The 13,383-nt window shown below is 42.6% G+C and overlaps 1 protein-coding gene across 9 annotated transcripts in view; it reads left to right on the forward strand.

The window, feature by feature from the left end:
- Positions 1-13,383, forward strand: part of tanc1a (tetratricopeptide repeat, ankyrin repeat and coiled-coil containing 1a) — a 242,169-nt gene that overhangs the window by 225,448 nt on the left and 3,338 nt on the right. For all 9 annotated transcript variants that reach the window (XM_085986345.1, XM_085986352.1, XM_085986347.1 and 6 more), the window contains one exon: positions 32-178. In XM_085986345.1, the coding sequence (XP_085842471.1) occupies positions 32-178 (147 nt within the window). The remainder of the gene's footprint in view (positions 1-31; positions 179-13,383) is intronic.

The following is a 13,383-nucleotide window of genomic DNA, read 5'->3' on the forward strand; positions in this document are numbered from 1 at the left end:
CATAATATGTTTTCTCTCTCAACTCCTGCAGAAAGGAAAGATGAAAGAGGCAGCCCAGAGATATCAGTATGCCCTAAGGAAATTTCCACGAGAAGGACTTGGGGATGAAATGAAATCTTTTAGAGATCTGAGGATCTCTCTCTACTTAAACCTGTCACGATGTCGGAGGAAAACTAATGTAAGCTATTCTATCTGATTTCATTGGACTTCTGATTTATTTATTTAAAACCTGACTTACTTAACATCCTTTGTTTAGAAGGTGGTTGTTCATATTTATTTGTGTTAATGTGTTTTTTTAATTTATTTTGAGAGTTGTCCTAGTGGAGATGCAGCTGGAATTCTGAAAGCTGAGAGTTTTACTTATTGCTTTGGCAATACACAAGTTTCTGACCTGTGGCATAGCCAGTCAGAGAGTTTCATACTTTGGCATCACTAATCTTCAATTGAGTGTCAGCTTGGCACAGTTGTTAGTATTTTGACCTATGGGTCTGGAGGCTGTGTGTTTAGGCTCCATGCCAGGACTTGGAAGGCGAATCTAACCTTGACAGCTAATGCAGGACTGAGGGATTGCTGAATTCTCCTGGTGCAGTCCTTCATAGATGTTCAAACTTGTTCAGGTTAAAAAGGAAATTAGGAAAGCAAAGAGAGAGCATGAAAAAATATTGGCAAGTAAAATCATGGCAAACCCAAAGATGTTTTATAAATACATAAAGGACAAAAGGATAACTAAAGAAAGAGTAGGGCCTATTAGAGACCAAAAAGGTAGCCTGTGTGGAGGCAGAAGACATTTATGGTATGATTCTTAATGAATACTTAGCGTCTGTCTTCACAAAAGTGTAGTGTGACATATTAGATGAGGCTACATAGTGAGAGGGGAAATATTAAGGGGTTTAGCATCTTTGAAAGCAGATAAATCTCCAGGCCTGGATGAAATGTATCCCAGGCTCTTGAGAAGCAAGGGAGGAAATAGCGGAGGCTCTGACCAGCATTCCCTCTAAGCTGTGCATAGAAACATAGAAGATAGGAGCAGGAGTAGGCCATTCGGCCCCTCGAGCCTGCTCCGCCATTCAATGAGATCATGGCTGATCATCCAAATTCAGTACCCTGTTCCTGCCTTCTCTCCATATTCCTTGATCCCTTTAGCCTTAAGAAATATATCCAACTCCTTCTTGAATATATTTAATGAATTGGCCTCTACTGCCTTCTGTGGCAGAGAATTCCACAGGTTCACCACTCTTTGGGTGAAGAAATTCCTCCTCATCTCTGTCCTAAATGGCTTACCCCTTATCCTTAGACTGTGACCCCTGGTTCTGGACTCCCCGGCCATCGGGAACATCCTTCCAGCATCTAGTCTGTCTAGTCCTGTTAGAATTTTATAAGTTTAGATGAGATCCCCTCTCATTCTTCTAAACTCCAGCAAGCACAAGCCCAATCGACCCAATCTCTCCTCATACGTCATTCCTGCCATCCCAGGTATCAGTCTGGTGAATCTTCGCTGCACTCCTTCCATGGCAAGAACATCCTTCCTCAGATAAGGCGACCAAAACTGCACACAATACTCAAGATGTGGTCTCACCAAGGCCCTGTACAACTGCAACAAGACATTCTTGTTCCTGTACTCAAACCCTCTCGTTACGAAGGCCAACATACCATTTGCCTTCTTAACCGCCTGCTGCACCTGCATGCTTACTTTCAGCGACTGGTGCACAAGGACGCCCAGGTCTCGTTGCACGTCCTCTTCTCCCAATCTATTGCCATTCAGATAATAATCTGCCTTCCTGCTTTTGCCACCAAAGTGGATAACCTCGCATTTATCCACGTTATATTGCATCTGCCATGCTTCTGCCCAATCACCCAACCTGTCCTGTGCAACTCTCTGCTGGCCCTGGGCAGCACGGACCGGCTTTTGCAATGTTAAATTTCGTGCATGCGCGAAACTGAATGTGCCACGCAGCCAAAAGGGGACGTGCGCCCCCAAAAAATTAGGGGGAACATTGGCTCTGACCATTATTTTCCAATCCTCTGGCTGCAGGTATGGTGCCAGAGGACTGCTAACGTTGTACCGTTGTTTAAAAAGGGAGAAAGGGATAGACCGAGTATTTACAGGCCAATCAGCCTAACCTTGGTGGGCAAATTATTGGGAAAAATTCTGAGGGACAGTATTAATCATCATTTAGAAAGGCACAGATTAATCAAGGACAGTCAGCATGGACTTATTATGGAAAGGTCGTGTCTGACTAACTTGATTTAATTTTTTGAGGAGGTAACAAGGAGGGTTGATGTGGGTAGCGAGTTTGATGTAGTCTGCATGGATTTTAGCAAGGCTTTTGACAAGGTCCCACATGGCAGACTGGTCAGAAAAGTAAAAGCCCATGGGATCCAAGGGAAAGTGGCAATTTAGATGCAAACTTGGCTCAGTGGCAGGAAGCAAAGGGTATTGGTCGACGGGTGTTTGTGTGACTGGAAGACTGTTTCCAGTGGGGTTCCACTGGGCTCAGTACTTGAGTCCCTTGCTTTTTGTGGTATTAATTTAGACTTCAATGTAGGGGGCATGATTAAGAAGTTTGCACATTATACTAAAATTGGCCGTGTGGTTGATAGTGAGGAAGAAAGCTGTATACTGCAGGAAGATGTTGATGGACTAGTTAGGTGGGCAGAAAAGTGGCAAATGGAATTTAATCTGGAGAAATGTGAGGTAATGCATTTGGGGAGGGCTAACAAGGCAAGGGAATACACAATAAATGGTAGGATACTGAGAAGTGTAGAGAAACAGAGGGACCCTTGGAGTGCATGTCCACAGATCCATGAAGGTAAATAAGGTTAGGAAGGAATACGGGATACTTTATTAGCCAAGGCATAGAATATAAGAGCAGGGAGTTTATCTCACACAATCACAGAAACCCCACAGTGCAGATAGAGGCCATTTCGGCCCATCGAGCCTGCACCGACACATATCCCACCCGATCCCCGTAACCCCTACACCAACACATATCCCACCCTATCCCCGTAACCCCACATATTTTAATCTCCCTAACACTAATGGTCAATTTATCATGGCCAATCAACCTAACCCGCACATCTTTGGACTGTGGGAGGAAACCCACGCAAACATGGGGAGAATGTGCAAACTCCACACAGTCACCCGAGGCCGGATTCGAACCCCGGTCCCTGGCGCTGTGAGGCAACAGTGCTAACCACTATGCCACCATGCTGCCCTAATATGTTTGAACTGTGTAAAATACTGGTTAGACCACAGCTAGAGTACTGTGTACAGTTCTGGTCACCACATTACAGGAAAGTTGTGATTGCACTGGAGAGGATACAGAGATTTACAAGGATGTAGCCAGGACTGGAGAACTTTAGCTAGGAAAGGTTGGCTAGGCTGGGGTTGTTTTCTTTGGAACAGAGGAGGCTGAGAGGAGACCTAATTGAGGTGTATAAAATGATGAGGGGCCCAGATAGATTGGATAGGAAAGATCTATTTCCCTTAGAGAGGTCAGTAACTGGGGTGGGGGGCAAAGAGTTAAAGTAATTGGTAGAAGGATTAGAGGGGAGTCGAGGAGATCTTTTTTCACCCAGAGGGTGGTGGGGGTCTGGAACTCACTGCCTGAAAGGGTGGTAGAGGCAGAAACCCTCATCGCATTTAAAACGTACTTGGATATGCACTTGAAGTGCCGTAACCTTCAGGGCTACGGACCAAGAGCTGGAAAGTTGGATTTGGCTGGATAGCTCATTATCAGCCGGCACAGACATGACTGGCTGAATGGCCTCCTTCTCTGCCATAAATTTCTATGGTTCTATGAATGTTGAAAGCTGTGATGGAACGCATCAACTATTAGCATCAAAACAAATTGTAGCATCTAGCTTATATTGTACACATTACTTGGCTTAAGAAGATCAGACCTTTTTTTTACAAGATAACAGTGGATGGTAGAATATGCCTAGAAAGTGCTGAATATATTATTGGAATTTCCAATATTCAGTGTTTTTATATATATATTTTTTATATATATAATATAAAATGCGTGTGTGTGTGTATAAAAGAAACCAGACCAAGCCTTGTGCTTTTTCCTAGCAGATGCATACGAGAATAGGACTGGATTTCTCCCATACACATCTGAGGTTTTTAAGATGCCCAGTTCAGAGTAATTAATAGTTACACCCCAAGTCAATCAAAATGAGATTACAGTACAATTTTTTGAGTGGAATGTGTTTAAAAAAAAAAAAAATTGCTAGTCATCAAAGATGAAGACAGACACAGATGTATGAACCATCACTACTTTATTCACACATTTAATGCCATCTTAAGGTTAAGCATTGAGAACTACAACAGGCACTAGAGTATAGATTAATCAACAAAAGTATGTCACAAATGTAATTCAAGTCTATCAAAGAGTCCTCCATTGTAGTTGGGTGTTCTCGATTTGCCGTAACTTTGCTATATGGTAACGTTCAAGGATACTATATGGCTTAGCAAGGCCAGATTTACAGTTTGTATTTAATGTTGATAAGTTAGTAGGCTATATTGGGTGTGGACATCCATGGCTCTTCAAGTTGACCGGATTTGTAGCATCATCTGTTCAACTCCCTTTCGAATGCTCCTCTTCTTGGGAATGTTTGTTTTGTTTCTTCAGTTGTCACCTTGTTCTGCCTTAGCTAACCTGGTGCATACTTCTTTCTCTACATTGCTATATTGTCAATAAACTCTCACTCTACTCTGAGCCATGACCTTATAAATACTACGGTGATACATTTCATAAGTTACTTCTATAAGGATAAACCTTTAACCTGCCATAATCTTAGTTTCACTCTTAACACTTCTGCTTCTGTTGAACTGTACTAAGCCTTTATACAGCTTATGTACTTTCTAAAAGATCATAGCACTCTGGAAACTAAGTAGCTCCTTTCCTCCTTGATTCTCCTGATCTCTCCCTTCTCTCCTACCCTTCTGGTGCCTTTCTTGTTCCCATCTGCTTAGGGAGGGGGGAAAGCATGGCAGCTTTTATCTCTCAGAATTGACTGAGACCAGCCTGTTGTGGGATTAAACTCAACACAGTGAAAATGGTTTTCTCGGTCACCAGTCTTTTCCCAGATATCAGTCACCTATATTGTCATGTTGGCTAAAATGTTGATGAGAACCAAACCATGTTAGTTCATTTGCATCTTTAACATTCTTTAGCATTTAGCACCAGCTAGTAGTCCATAATCCCAACCAGTGTTTCCTTAAAAGTCCCTCTGCTTATTTCAGAGCTGGGTCCTCCAGCTGACTCGTCAATTAGAATTTCAGATTGCTATGCTACTGGTTTATGACGCTTGTAATTCAGTTGTCAACCAGCAATTTACGAGCTGTTTGGTCTGTGAGCTCTTCTGTTAGCAACTTTCCTGGAGACCTGGCTTTTCCAGAATTCCAGTGTTAATCCTTTAGGTTTTCCCAGGATTCAGTAGCTTTGATTCAGGGAGGTACTTTACTACAATTTTCAATAACAAGTGTGCATGCCAGGCAGCAAGGAAAAAATGAATAAATTAAAAACAACCAAGTATCTTACTTGGGGTTGGGGGTAATATAGTAGCATGGATATAGAGGATTGGTTAACGGACAGAAAACAGAGAGTAGGGATAAACGGATTTTTTTCAGTTTGGCAGGCTGTAACTAGTGGGGTGCCGCAAGGACCAGTGTTGGGGCCTCAGCTATTTACAATCTATATTAATGACCTAGATGAAGGAATCGAGTGTAATGTATCCAAGTTTGCTGCAGATACAATGCTAGGTGGGACAGTAAGCTGTGAGGAGAACACAGTCTGCAAAGGGATATAGACAGACTAAGTGAGTGGGCAGTAAGGTGGCAGATGGAGTATAATGTAAGGAAATGTTAGGTTATTCATTTTGGTAGGAATAGAAAATCAGAATATTTTTTAAATGGTGAGAAACTTTCAAATGTTGGTGTTCAGTATGATTTGGACAGGTTGGGTGATTGGGCAGATGCAGTATAATGTGGATAAATGTGAGGTTATCCACTTCGGTGGCAAAAACAGGAAGACAGATTATTATCTGAACGGTAGTAGATTGGGAAAAGGGGAAGTGCAACAAGACCTGGGTGTCCTTGTGCACCAGTCACTTAAGGTAAGCATGCAGGTGCAGCAGGCAGTTAAGAAGGCAAATGGTATGTTGGCCTTCATAGCGAGAGGATTCGAGTACAGGAGCAAGGATGTCTTGCTGCAGTTGTACAGGGCCTTGGTGAGACCACACCTTGAGTACTGTGTGCTGTTTTGGTCACCTTATCTGAGGAAGGATGTTCTTGCCATGGGAGTGCAGCGAAGATTCACCAGACCGATACCTGGGATGGCAGGAATGACGTATGGAGAGATTGAGTCGATTAGGCTTATATTCGCTAGAGTTTAGAAGATTGAGAGGGGATCTCATTGAAACTTATAAAATTCTAACAGGACTAGATAGACTAGATGCAGGAAGGATGTTCCCGATGGCGGGGGAGTCCAGAACCAGGGGTCACAGTCTAAGGATAAAGGGTAAGAACATAAGAAATAGGAGCAGGAGTAGGCCAATCGGCCCCTCGAGCCTGCTCCACCATTCAATAAGATCATGGCTGATCTGATCCTAACTGCCAATCCACTATCACAGAACCATCTCCTGAATCTAACAGAATTAGACACACGAAATAGGAGCAGGATCAGGCTACACGGCCCCTGGGCCCGCTCCGCTACCCATAGGGCCATGACCGATCCGAACCTAGACTCATGTCCAAATTCCTGCCCGCTCCCCGTAACCCTTAATTCCCTTCTAGGAAACTGTCTATTTCTGTTTTAAATTTATATAATGATGTAGCTTCTACAGCTTTTTGGGGCAGCATATTCCATGGACCTACCACCCTCTGAGTGAAGTAGTTCCTCATCTCAGTTTTGAAACAGCAGCTCCTTATTCTAAGACTATGCCCCCTAGTTCTAGTTTCACCCATCATCGGGAACATCCTCCCCGCATCCACCCGATCCAACCCCTTCACAATCTTATATGTTTCAATAAGATCGCCTCTCATTCTTCTGAACTCCAATGAGTAGAGTCCCAATCTACTCAACCTCTCCTCATATGTCCATCCCCTCATCCCCGGGATTAACCGAGTGAACCTTCTTTGTACTGACTCGAGAGCAAGTATGTCCTTGCTTAAGTATGGACACCAAAACTGTATGCAGTATTCCAGGTGCGGTCTCACCAATACCTTGTACAACTGAAGCAATACCTCCCTATTGTTATATTCTATCCCCCTAGCAATGAAAGCCAACATTCCATTGGCCTTCTTAATCACTTGCTGCACCTGTATACTAACCTTTTGAGTTTCGTGCACCAGGACCCCCAGATCCCTTTGTACTTCAGTACTTTCCAGTTTCTTGCCATTAAGATAATAACTTGCTCTACGATTTTTCCTGCCAAAGTGCATAACCTCACACTTTCCAGTATTGTATTCCATCTGCCAAATCTTTGCCCACTTACTTAGCCTGTCTATGTCCCCTTGCATGTTTTTTATGTCCTCCTCACTCACTACTTTCCCCCCCCATCTTAGTATCATCTGCAAACTTTGATATGTTACACTCGGTCCCCTCCTCCAAATCGTTAATATAGATTGTAAAGAGTTGGGGACCCAGCACCGACCCCTGCGGAACACCACTAGTTACTGATTGCCAGTCCAAGAATGAACCATTTATCCCAACTCTCTGCCTTCTGTTAGATAGCCAATCCTCTATCCATGCCAGAATATTACCCCCAATCCCGTGATTTTTTATCTTAAGCAATAATCTTTTGTGTGGCACCTTGTCAAATGCCTTTTGGAAGTCTAAATACACTACGTCCACTGGTTCCCCTTTATCCACCCTATATGTTACTTCCTCAAAGAACTCCAGCAAATTTGTCAAACGTGACTTCCCCTTCATAAAACCATGCTGACTTTGTCCTATTAAATTATGATTATCCAAATGTCCTGTTACTGTTTCCTTAATAATGGACTCCAAAATTTTACCTACCACAGATGTTAGGCTAACCGGTCTATAGTTTCCAGCCTTCTGTCTACTGCCCTTTTTAAATAAGGGTGTTACATTAGCAGTTTTCCAGTCTGCCGGGACCTTTGCCAAGTCCAAGGAGTTTTGGAAAATTATTATCAATGCATCCACAATCCCAACCGCCACTTCCCTCAAGACCCTAGGATGTAAGCCACCCGGTCCAGGTGATTTATCCGCCTTCAGTCCCATTATTTTACCGAGTACCACTTCCTTAGTGATTTTGATCGTGTTTAGCTCCTCCCCCCCCTTAGCCCCCTGTTTGTCCAGTGTTGGGATATTCTTAGTGTCCTCTACTGTAAAGACTGATACAAAATATTCATTGTGTTTTTGCCATCTCCATATTTCCCACCATTAATTTCCCAGTCTCATCTTCTAAGGGACCAACATTTACTTTAGCCACTCTTTTTCTTTTTATATAACTATAAAAACTCTTACTATCTGTTTTTATATTTTTTGCTAATTTACTTTCATAATCTATCTTCCCTTTCTTAATCAATCTTTTTGTTATTTTTTGCTGTCTTTTAAAGTTTTCCCAACCCTCTATCCTCCCACTAGATTTGGCTACCTTATATGCCCATGTTTTTAGTCGAATACTATCCTTAATTTCTTTACTTAGCCACGGATGGCTGTCTTTTCTTTTACATCCTTTTCTTAGTGGAATATATATTTTTTGGAAGTTGTAAAATAACTCCTTAAATGTACACCACTTATCATGTATCGTCTTACCCTTTAATCTATTTTCCCAATCCACTCTACTCAATTCCGCTCTCATACCTTCATAGTCTCCTTTATTCAAGCTTAGCACACTTGTTTGAGATCCAACCTTCTCACCCTCTAATTGAATATGGAATTCAACCATGTTATGGTCACTCATTCCAAGGGGATCCTTTACTAGGACATTTTTAATTAATCCTGTCTCGTTACACAGGACCAGATCTAAGGTTGCTTGCCCCCTGGTCGGTTCAGTTACATACTGCTCAAGAAACCCATCCCTAATACACTCAATGAACTCATCCTCAAGGCAGCCCTGCCCAATTTGATTTGTCCAATTAATATGATAGTTAAAATCCGCCATAATTATAGATGTTCCCTTATTACAAGCCTCAACTATTTCCTGATTGATACTCCGTCCAACAGAGTTGCAACTGTTCGGAGGCCTATAGACTACGCCCACTAGTGTTTTTTTCCCCTTATTATTCCTTATCTCCACCCAAACTGTTTCATTATCCTGATCTTTTGACCCAATATCATTTCTCTGTATTAGTGATTCCTTCCTTTATTAACATAGCCACCCCACCTCCCCTTCCTTCCTGCCTGTCCTTCCTGATCGTTAAATAACCTGGTATGTTTAATTCCCAGGCATTGTCACCCTGCAGCCATGTTTCTGTAATGGCCACAAGATCATACCCATATGTAGTTATTTGTGCCATTAACTCGTCTATTTTGTTACGAATGCTACGTGCATTCAGATAGAGAACTTTCAAATATGTTTTGTGACACTTAGTTCCTGCTTTTGCCCTTTTTATTACTTTACCTTTTACTCCATACCTTCTGCCCCTTCCTGACACGCTCTGGTTTTTAATTTCCCCACTGCTACCTAAGTCTATGACCTTCTCTGTTGTCATTTTTATTATTTGCTCTCTAGGAACCTCCCCCCCACTAGTTAGTTTAAAGCCCTCTCTACAGCCCTAGTTATATGATCCGCCAGGACTCTAGTCCCAGCACTGGCCAAGTGAAGCCCGTCCCAACGGAACAGCTCCCTCCTGCCCCAGTACTGGTGCCAGTGTCCCAGGAAGCAAAACCCATTTCTCCCACACCAGTCTTTGAGCCACGTATTTACCTCTCTAATTTTATTTGTCCTAGCCAAATTCGCTCGTGGCTCAGGTAATAATCCAGAGATTATTACCCTTGAGGTTCTGTCTTTTAATTTGACCCCTAGCTGCTTATACTCCTTTAACAGAACCGGCTTCCTAGTCCTATCTATGTCATTTGTACCAACATGGACCACGACAACTGGATCCACCCCCTCCCACTGCAAGTTTCTTTCCAGCCCAGAGGAGATGTCCTTAACCCTGGCACCGGGTAGGCAACACAGCCTACGGGACTCTCGCTCTCGGCTGCAGAGAACTCTATCTATCCCCCTAATAATACTATCCCCTACCACTACAACATTTCTATTTACTCCCCCCTCTTGAATGGCCCCCCGGTGCTGTGGCCAGGTTGCTCATCCTCCCTGCAGTCCCTGCTCCTGTCCCCACAGGGAGTAAGAACCTCGAACCTGTTGGACAAGAGCAAGGGCTGCGGCTCCTCCAACACTACCTCCTGGATCCCCGTACCTGCCTCACTCGTAGTCACACCGTCCTGTCCCTGACCATGGGCTACATCTGAATTAATTAACTTCATAGGTGTGACCATCTCCTGAAACACAGAGTCCAGGAACTTCTCCCCCTCTCTGATGTGTCGCAGTGTCTGAAGCTCAGACTCCAGCTCATCAACATGGAGCTGGAGTTCCTGTAGCAGCAGACACTTGTCACAAACGTAATCACCGTGAGCCTCAATGGGGTTCACCGGCTCCCACATCTCGCAACAGTAACACATCACCTGCTCCATTCTATGTAATTAATTAAGTTTTTTATTGTTAGTTATGGACACCCTCTGCCCGATTATAGATGCTAGTATCCCCTTTAATTTAGTGGATTTAAATTAAATCAATCCCTCTAATTACACCAGTTAAATGGTTCACCAACAGTCACTCTGCACCAGAAAGGCCTTATTAACTGCAACCCACAGAGTTAAAGTTTGAAAAGAGCACCTAACACCCCACTTACCCAAACTCACAGCACTCTCTGCTGACCTCGCACTCAGTGGTTGCTCGCACTAGCAATGGTCTTTTTATACTGTTTGTTTGTTTACAGCCAAATGAGTCACCCCCGCTGATTGGTTAGAAAACTGGTTTTCACTGCCTGCTGTGCCAATTTACTCCTACTGCAGTGTAACCTTGTTTTACTCTTCTTAAACCAACAGAATCCCAAATACTTAACTTTTCCCCTTTACTTAAACTGCTTAAGTAATCTTATCAAGAATGATTTAAAGAGAAATAACAATTAAAGAACTCTCACACTTACCCAAACTCACAGCACTCTCTGCTGACCTCGCACTCAGTGCTTGCTCGCACTAGCAATGGTCATTTTATACTCCTTTTAATAAGCCATTTAGGACAGAGATGAGGAGGAATTTCTTCACCCAGAGAGTGGTGAACCTGTGGAATTCTCTACCACAGAAGGCAGTTGAGGCCAATTTATTAAATATATTCAAGAAGGAGTTAGATATATTTCTCAAGGCTAAAGGGATCAAGGGATATGGGGAGAAAGCAGGGACAGGGTACTGAATTTGGATGATCAGCCATGATCTCATTGAATGGCAGAACAGGCTCGAGGGGCCGAATGGCCTGCTCCTATCTTCTATGTTTACCTTGGCTTCCCTTAGTCCTTGCCTCTATTTCATGGCAACCCTGTTCTTGGTTCTGCTGGACCCCAACTGATGGTTCACTCTCACGGTCTGGTGTTTAGTTGGCCATTTCACAGACCTGTTGTCTCATTTACCACTTGCCCTCAAAAATATCCTCAACTTTTGTCTGTAAGTTCCTGTACCTTCCTCTCTAAAGCTTTTAGCTTATTTATCTGTAGACAGTTATCACATTTCTGTTAAACCTGGCTTTTCTGTTCGTAAACATCCTCCATAGGTCTTCATGTCTCTCTTCCCCTTTAGAACTTGCTTCTCTCATTTGTCACCTTTTGCTTTGACTTCACGGTGTCCTTTGGTATTTTTCTCTGATACTCCTTTTGTGATTTTCCCTCACTCTTCCTTTTTGAACGTAGATGGTCCCCTTTTAACTTGTATTTATCACAGGTACTCCCCATTTAATTTAACTTTCCTCCACTGTTCCTCTTAGACCTTGATTTGTCAGTAAATTTGCTTTTTGCCTGTGCTATACTTCCAGGTCTGCGATCTCTTTTACGTTCTACCTCTTTAAATTAAACTTACCTGGTCATATCAAAACACCTGCTTAGTTTTAGCTTTGTGGGAGTCCTCCTGCCCTCCCCCCACAATTATTTTTAAAACCATATTCATAGCTCCCAAAGGAAACTGAGATCCCTTTAATGTACTTTTATCAAGATCTACGCACCTCGATGTTTTGACAGTTCATAGGAGCCCTCTATAGCAGCTCCCATGCAAGCTAGCCAGAAGTATATTTGATGTCGTCCTTCCATCACACCAACCCTTTTTAGTATATTTCAACCCCCAAAGGCAGTCACTCTATACCCTATACTCTAAAAGGGATTCTGATTTGAAGCCTAATACAGAAGTTAAACACTTTTACATCCTCAGCTGTTTTTGAAGTTTGTAAAATGCTTAGAAATATTTTTGTGGTTGCAGAAAATTAGTACAGTATTATGAAATGTTAAAGTAAAAGTAACACTTTTTAGCAGGGCTTCTAAACTAAATTTGTGCCTTCTGCTTAAGAACATTAACAACTGAAACTCAGTTCAGTGTTCCCATTAATTCAGACATAAATATTTCAATCATTAGGTTATAAGCATAGTCAGTAATTAGTTCTTTTTCTGTTACAAATCCTCTTTACACATGTAGTAGTTCAGAGGTTTCAGGGCTCTCACTTTTCTAAGAAATGTCAGATTTCCAAGTTCAAAAAGCATATTTACCTAGTTATCCCAACTAGTATTTTAATATTTTATGTTTTTCATTTAGCACATTTACTTTTCATGAGATTTTAATGTTAATTTTTCCAGCTTCTCACTATTTTCCAACCTGCCATGTATGCCTATCAAAGAAAAGATTATAACGACTGGAAGAGACTGAATGTTTTAGTCTCGACCTCACTTGTGGCGAAGGGTCTCAATCTAATAGCCCTGACATCAAGCACATTCTCGGCTCTGCAGGAAATGCTGTTCCCCTCGCTCACCCTGCCCTCTATCTCCCGCCCTTGCCGGAGCCCTAACTCTTCTCTCCCTGACTCCTGATCCTTGTCTCCTACTGTGACCCCCTATCCTTCAACCCCATTCCCCAGTCTACTTTATCCCTTTTCAGTGCTAGAATAGTTTCTTTGATGATTACTGCCAACCCCACCCTCCTTTTTTACTTCCCTATCTTTCCTGAATACCTTGTAGCCAGCAATATTAAGTTCCCGATTCTCCCCTTCTTTGAACTAGGTCTGTTATTGCCACTATAATCATAGTTCCATGTGGCTAATTGTCCCTGCAGCTCACCAATCTTATTTACCACGCTACGTGTATTTAGGCAT

The sequence above is a fragment of the Somniosus microcephalus genome, chromosome 4, assembly GCF_052327205.1.
Source record: "Somniosus microcephalus isolate GS21.2 chromosome 4, FLI_Smic_1.0, whole genome shotgun sequence".
In the NCBI taxonomy this organism is placed as follows: Eukaryota; Metazoa; Chordata; class Chondrichthyes; order Squaliformes; family Somniosidae; genus Somniosus; species Somniosus microcephalus.